This window comes from Megalobrama amblycephala, linkage group LG22 (genome assembly GCF_018812025.1).
Source record: "Megalobrama amblycephala isolate DHTTF-2021 linkage group LG22, ASM1881202v1, whole genome shotgun sequence".
Lineage (NCBI taxonomy): Eukaryota > Metazoa > Chordata > Actinopteri > Cypriniformes > Xenocyprididae > Megalobrama > Megalobrama amblycephala.
In genome coordinates this window covers 4908214-4916401 of record NC_063065.1, presented here as the reverse complement: position 1 = coordinate 4916401, position 8188 = coordinate 4908214, and the positions used below count along the sequence as shown (strand labels likewise).

The 8188-nt window shown below is 37.6% G+C and overlaps 1 protein-coding gene across 1 annotated transcript; it reads left to right on the top strand.

Annotated features, from left to right (window-relative positions):
* Nucleotides 1-614: 614 nt before the first annotated feature.
* Nucleotides 615-7460, top strand: LOC125258246. Its single transcript, XM_048175142.1, has 4 exons — nucleotides 615-725; nucleotides 820-1419; nucleotides 2782-2784; nucleotides 6368-7460. Exons 1-4 carry the CDS (start codon nucleotides 674-676, stop codon nucleotides 6982-6984), a joined length of 1272 nt encoding a protein of 423 aa, XP_048031099.1. The 5' UTR covers nucleotides 615-673; the 3' UTR covers nucleotides 6985-7460.
* Nucleotides 7461-8188: the final 728 nt, after the last annotated feature.

Genomic DNA, 8188 nt, shown 5'->3' with positions numbered 1-8188 from the left:
TCATTATCTTCAGCTGGGATGTTTCCATGACAACGCAGCACAATGTCTGACAGCAGATGTTGCTGTTTTAACGGATTCTTTTTTTTTCTTTTTTTTTGCCTAACTGTTGCAAATAAAAAACATACATTTCATATTTTAAAAAGTAAAAAAAAAATGCTATATAATATATAAAAAGTAATATATATAAAACTTTAAAAAATATAAATTGTATATTTATTTATGCCGGCGCTGCGTTGTCACGGGAACATGACATCCCAGCTGAAGATATGAGGAAATTACGCCGCTCCCTTTGCCAAGTGCATTCCAAGAGAGGGGAGGGCAGAGGGGGGGGGATGTGTCTTGTAGGGGCTGGTCTTGGCCATTAAAATCACGGGCTGAAAATGGGTCCCACTCTAGCCCTGCCTCAACCCAATCTGCAAATAAATACTCGAGACACTTCTAGTCATGATCATCTGTGAGACAAACATCTGATCTGAACTGATCTTCTCTCTGATATCACCTGTTGAACATTGCAAGTATTCTTATCTTAAACCTTTTGTCTTTATCTCTTAAAAGTGATTGAACCCTTAGTAATAAACTTGTAGTTTCATGTTAAAAACAATGAAGCGTTGAAGAGTTTGTCTGCTAACAGGAGTAGTGGATTTTCTTTTGCACTTTTCAGACCTGCAGCAAGATGCTGGTTTTGTTTTTCTGTCTGCTCTCTCTGACAGCAGCGGCTGCTGAAGGTACCATATTTTACATGATTAGGTTTCACAGATTGTTATGAGCAGGATTTGTGTGTCTAGTAAATAATGGTTTATTTTGTGTTTTGTCTTGCAGAGGGTCTTGGTGGTAAAGTACTTATGTTTCCAACCAAGACTAATTCAAGTTTTGTTAAACTCACTCCTGAAAAGTCACTGAGTCTGACAGCATTTACTCTCTGCATGCGTGTTGCAATGGAGCCCCAGGGCGGGAGGGAGATCATTCTGTTCGCCTACTGCGTAGCCGACTACGACGAGCTCAACGTGTGGAGAGAGAAAGATGGTCGGTTGTCCTTGTATTTGCATTCTAGTGGCAAAGCAGCATTTTTCCACCTGCCTCCGCTCTCCATCTTTCACACTCACCTGTGCGTCACCTGGGACTCCAAGACAGGTCTATCTGCCTTTTGGGTGGATGGACTGCGCAGTTCCTTCAAGCTCTACAGAAAAGGTCACTCAGTTCTTCCTGGCGGCACCGTCGTGCTCGGCCAAGACGCTGATTCGTGTGTAGGGTCTGTAGGGTCCTTTAACGCAGAGCAGAGCTTTGTAGGAGAAATTACAGATGTGAAAATGTGGGATTATGTTCTCTCTGGCAAACAGATTAAGGCGGTTTATTCAAACCAGGAACCGTATGTGCCAAAGGGAAACATGTTTGACTGGAACACCATCAAATATGAGACCAGTGGAAATGTTCTAGTGGTTGAAAATAACTGAATCTGATCAGTTGTAATGTCACACACATTGTCTAACCCATCTGTTTTAATCAGTTACAAAGCTGTAAGGGCTGACAAATAAATTTTTCTCAGCATTACAACTGCAGTGTCTGTGCATAATTTAGAAGCAAAGAGCTGAATGTTGAAAAAGGGGTTTTATGGTCTATATCTTAAATCTGTATATTCTCTCTGAAACTGGATACAGTTTTTTGTGCTGCATATGCATATATACATACATACATACATTCATATATATATATTTCTTATTCAAACATTCCTATTAGTTTTGTCTTCATTGCAATCAATAAAACTGGTTTATTGGCAAATTAGGCAAGTGTAATAACTACATTAAAATATAAATTAAAATATAAACTACATTAAAATATAAATACTACATTAAAAATTCAACCATTGATGGTTTTGTGTTGATGTACAGCGAGTACAGAATGACAGATAACAGTTCACCGGAAATGCCCAAAAAGCTGGCTTAAGGAAAACCAGGAAGTAACCATGCATATGGGGTGCTTCTCAATATCAAAGAATATCTTTGTCGATATCCCTCCTCGTTTCCTCACTTCCGCCATCCTCCGTCCTATGACCCGGAAACCGATCAAGCTCAGCCATCTTGAAGGACATCTCAATTCTCTAATTGCACCATGAGGAGTGAGGAAGCTTCCCTTCATGAGCGAGGATACACACGGTGCGTTCCAAACGGGATATATCGCCCTCCGAAGGGCACTTCGGAGTGAAAATAATCATGGCCGCCATATTGAAGGGTCGTTCCAAACCGAAGTGCTCAAAATTGGCCACTTCAAAAGGCCCTTCTGAATGAAGGATTTCGAAGGGTACAACTGATGGACATTTCGGCACCCATGATCCTTTGCAGAGGGAAGTTGTTTGACGTCACAGAATGAGTACCGGAGGCTCGGAGTTCGATTTTAACTATAAATGTATATATAATATTTTTCTATACTACTGTAATATTTATATGAGTTAGATCTGGCACATTATTATGGTCAAAATGACATTGTACTTCAACAAAAATACTTTACAGCTCCCTTTCTCAGTCCATTCAAATGTTTAAAATACATAGACACAATATACAATATGGTACGATAAACCTAAAATAAATAAACTAACGTTAAACAAAGGGTGCAGCTCGCACAATCTACTCCTCCTTGATTGTCTCGTTAAGATGACACAGAAGTGCGTTCCAAAAAAATTGTTTTTTTGACCCCTACACCCTTCATCCCTTCGAAGCTCTCACTCCGGAGGGTAAACCCTTTGAAGGGATTAAGGCATAGGGATGAGCCCTTCCGAATGGAATGCAGGGGGTGCTTCTCAATATCCCTCCTCGTTTCCTCGCTCCTCCATCCTCCATCCTATGACCCGGAAACCGATCAAGCTCAGCCATCTTGAAGGACATCTCAGTTCTCTAATTGCACTACGAGGAGGTGAGGATCGAGGAGTGAGGAGGCTCCCTGAGGAGTCATGAGTGCATGATATACCTGATATACGGTCTGTGGTTAACAAAGCCTCTATACTTTCACGTTTTGATCTATGACATAAAACACACCAGTTATAACCCACTTGTGATTTTTTAAACTTTTACTGTGTCTTAAAATCGGCGGTTGCTAACAAATTGCTAAAAGGGACTACTTCCTTTGGCGGGGACTTTAGACGTCATCATTAAAAACGGGACATTTGGACAGCATTTCTCATGAAAAAGTGGATAAGTATTAATAACAGCGCAGATCATAATCAGCGAGCATGTTTTTAAATGAAGTTGTTTTCTAAATAAAGTGTGAGGAAGCTTGGTGGTGACGACGTTGATCCGCGACTATGGTGTGCTGTAGTCCGTTTATAGCCTACTGTTAGCCTTTTACATCTGACAACTTTATTTAGGCTTCAAAATCTATAAATGTTGTGTTAACTTGTAAAGATTATCTTGATAGACAAAACGTGTAAGTGTCATTACCCTTTGTTAAAGGTGCCCAAGAATGCTTTTTCACAAGATGTAATATAAGTCTAAGGTGTCTCCTGAATGTGTCTGTGAAGTTTCAGCTCAAAATACCCCATAGATTTTTTTAAATTAATTTTTTTAACTGCCTATTTTGGGGCATCATTAACAATGCACTGATTTACACTCGGCGCCGCCCCCTTAAATCGCGTGCTCCCTGCCACACCAGCTGTCGACTATAATACAGTGCATTTACAAAGTTCACACAGCTAATATAACCCTCAAATGGATCTTTACAAGATGTTCGAATTATGTGAGTAAAGTATTTATTTGGATGTTAAAGTTTTATTCTGAGTGAATTTGAGGCTGTCCTCCGTGGCTAACGGCTAATGCTACACAGTTGGAGAGATTTATAAAGAATGAAGTTGTGTTTATGAATTATACAGACTGCAAGTGTTTAAAAATGAAAATAACGACAGTCTTGTCTCCGTGAATACAGTAAGAAACGATGGTAACTTTAACCTCATTTAACAGTACATTAGCAACATGCTAACGAAACATTTAGAAAGACAATTTACAAATATCACTAAAAATATCATGCTATCATGGATTATGTCAGTTATTATTGCTCCATCTGCCATTTTTCGCTGTTGTTCTTGCTTACCTAGTCTGATGATTCGGCTGTGTGCAGCTCCAGACGTTAACTGGCTACCCTTGTGTAATCCCTTTCATAATGTTGGGAACATGGGCTGGCATTATGCAAATATTGGGGCGTACAACCCGACTGTTACGTAACAGTCGGTGTTATGTTGAGATTCGCCTGTTCTTCGGAGGTCGTTTAAACAAATGACATTTATATAAGGAGGAAACAATGGGGTTTGAGACTCACTGTATGTCTTTTCCATGTACTGAACTCTTGTTATTTAACTATGCCGAGGTAAATTCAATTTTTGAATCTAGGGCACCTTTAAACACAGAGCTTATTTTCTGCGATTTTACAAAAGTCTATGGGAAAAATGCATAGGCTTTCAACCGAGGGAACCCGTGCGCCGCTAACTTCCGGGTTGGCCTACAAAAACGCGTCATCCCTGAGGGCACTCTATAAGAATTGAGAAGCACCCCTAGTCAAGTCATAAGCGAAATTTGTCTGATACACTGCTGTCGTCTGGTGGTCACATGCAGGAAGAGCATCATGAGAGAAACAGACTCATGGCTTTAGTAATGGAATGTCTGCATTCAGACAAAGTTCCAGCAATATCCAAACATCTACATCTCTTTATCAAAGCCACAAACCTATGCAAGCAAATCTATACAAAATAATAATAATAATAATAATAATAATAATTCCAAGAACCTTCACCAAAATATTAAGATGATTGATCACAAATTCATGAAATCATAACATTGACAGCTCCTGTGATACTGAAAAGGAAAAGACTACAGTCAAAAATTCTGACAATGGTATCATATGTTTTGCTCTCTTGAATCACATAAAAAGAGTTTTGTTGTATTGTGTAAAAGGTTATGTATTGTCTTTTATAGGATCATTTTATAAATTAAACTCTGTCTACATGTTTGGCAATTGAGTGCATCTGTTTATTTGACTGATTGATAGAGAGAAAAGTACAGAGGAAGAGACATTTCAAAAACGTCTTTGTTTATTGGTCTCATGATTGTGTGAATCTTCACACTGCATCTTTTGTTGGTTTGGTTTGTGATAGCTGATGTCATCACGGTGCAAGGAGGGAAGCGCTCAGCAGCGATTCTTATCAGAGGCAGAAATAAACACCCTTCTGCTACGCAGTGAGTATTCTGGAAGCTTTACATTTGTTTGTCATTATTTGATTTATATATTGTTGAAAAATTGAAACAATTGAAAGAAAATTCAAACTTGATGCTTTTTATGCTTTGTGATCAATGCATTATAAAAGTATTTTTAATGCATTAATTATGCCTTTTAACCTTATAATGCACAGTATGATATCTTTAATAATTGTAACCACAGTTATAATACATTATAATACTTATCTATTCATTGAACAAACCTTTAAAAAGTATAATGCATTAATAACATGACAAACAACCAATTTCAAATGTTACAAGGGATCTGCAAATATTATATTATGCATTTTTTAATTTTATTATATTTTACTATATTATGCAAAATTATGCATTTTAACTTTGGTTACAGTTATATATGAAAAGATACAATGCATTATAATGTACATTATGAATACCTTTATAATGCATTATACATCAATGCTTTAAGTGTTAAAATATGTAAAGAAATTTTAAGATAGTTAATAATAATAATACTAATAATGCTCTTTTATTATAATATTGCACACATTCTGATTAACAAAGGATAGGGATGAATAAATGTCATATTTCACCACTCAATTTTTTACGTATATATTATACATCATGACAATTTCAGGACATTTACTTTGATTTTCATTTTAAACAAGTATAAAGTATTACGTATAAAACTACTAAAATGTTCTTTATGTTAAAAATAAACCTTAAAATAAGGAGAGTTTTTGAGGATAGTTTGTTTGTCATACCAATAATTTTGCAATGCAAAAAAAAAAAAAAAAAAAAGGATGGATTTCAGTTATATTATTTCATATTATTTCATATTATTTAATTTCAATTTCAGGATGAAATATGTAATTTCTTGATGCTTTACTTGCGATTCACCCCTAGATCATTTACATGATTATAGATTTAAAGCACTAATAGACCTACAGTATGTCAAACTGAGATAATTATCTGAATTTTTTAAATTATTTTATTATTTCCCTCAGACCTGCAGCAAGATGTTGGTGCCAGTGATTTTATTTTCCTGTCTGCTCTCTCTGACAACAGCGGCTACTGAAGGTATTTGTTAGATTACCAGCAGAAGTTTGTGCTTGTTTTGTGTTTGTTTGTTTCAGTAGTTTGTTTTTGTCTCGCAGTGGGTCTTGGTGGTAAAGTGCTTCTGTTCCCGTACGAGACTGATTTCAGCTTTGTTGAACTCACACCTAAAAAGCCACTGGGTCTTTCAGCATTCACCCTCTGCATGCGCGTCGCGACGGAGCTCCAGGGCGAGCGGCAGGTCATTCTGTTCGCCTACCGCACGCCCGACTTCGACGAGCTCAACGTGTGGAGAGAGAAAGATGGCCGTGTGTCCTTCTATCTCAGTGGCGACGGAGCGTTTTTCCACCTGCCTCCTCTCTCCACCTTCCGGACTCACATGTGCCTCACCTGGTCCTCGCGCACCGGGCTCACGGCCTTCTGGGTGGACGGACGCCGCAGCGCGTTTCAGCTGTATAAACCGGGTCACAGCATCCGTCCGCAGGGCACCGCTCTGCTCGGCCAGGACCCAGATAAACACCTGGGGGACTTCGAGACGGTGCAGAGTTTTGCCGGCGAGCTCACGGACCTGAACATGTGGGACTACGTCCTCACCGGAAACCAGATTAAAGCGCTGTATTTTAACCAGGCGCAGCGCGTGCCGAAGGGAAACGTGTTTGATTGGAACACCATTGAATATGAGATTAAGGGAAATGTGTTAGTCGTGCAGGATGATTGATTAAAGTATGTAGCCTACCGTTTTCTACATGCTAATATGTTGCCATCACAAAATAGGCTAGTTTGTGGATTTGTTCATTTAAAGGCTCAGTGTGTAAATTTTAGCAGCATCTAGTGGTGAGGATGCGAATTGAATAGAGAAGCTACCGTGGCCGACACAGGACAAAGATATCGTCATCTGAGAAAGAAGAGAGAGTAGCCAGTCAAGCAAACACGCTTTGTAGAGCAGTTTGTCCATTTAGGGCTGCTGTAGAAACATGGTGGCACAAAATGGCGACTTCCATGTAAGAGGACCCGCGGTGTATGTAGATAGAAATGGCTCATTCTAAGGTAATAAAAACATAACGGCTCAATATATAAGGTCTTTATACACCACTGAAAACATAGTTATGTATATTATAATGCATTTCTGTCAATAGATCCTCTTAAATATTACACACTGGACCTTTAATTTTGCTGCCTTAGTTTAGAATAGGGCTGCACAACGATTAATCGCGATTAATCGTTTGCAAAATAAAAGTCTGTGTTACGTAATATATGTGTGTGTTCTGTGTATATTAATTATGTATATATAAATACATGCACATACATGTATATATTTAACAAAAAAATTATATTTATATATAAAATATTTATATGTAATCTAAAATATATATAAATATGTATATTTATTTATACATGTATATATTTTTTAAATGTATACATGTATGTGCATGTATTTATATATACATAATTATTATACACAGAACACACACATATTACGTAAACACAGACTTTTATTTTGCAAACGATTAATCACGATTAATCGTTGTGCAGCCCTAGTTTAGAATGATGATGAGTAAATCGATGGCTGATAAATGTTGAAATAATATATTGATAAGTCATAACTACATACATAAGCCTATTAAGCCGAGATCTTTAAGGCCTACTTATGTCATATCACAGTAACAGTTTGCATTATTCTTACCTGCTCAGATAACCAACACTCTTATCAGTCAATTTCGTAACTAAAGCATCTGCTAATAACTTTAATTAAATGTAGATCATGGAACAGTTTGCTTATGTATAAATAGTGATGTAATAAATTATATGTTTGTCGCTGTGGGTTACTGCTACACTACCTCCGTGTGACCACAAGAGAGCAGCACAAGTCGAATCATTAGGGGAATACGCAAAATGATTTACATTTTAAATAAAAATATGAA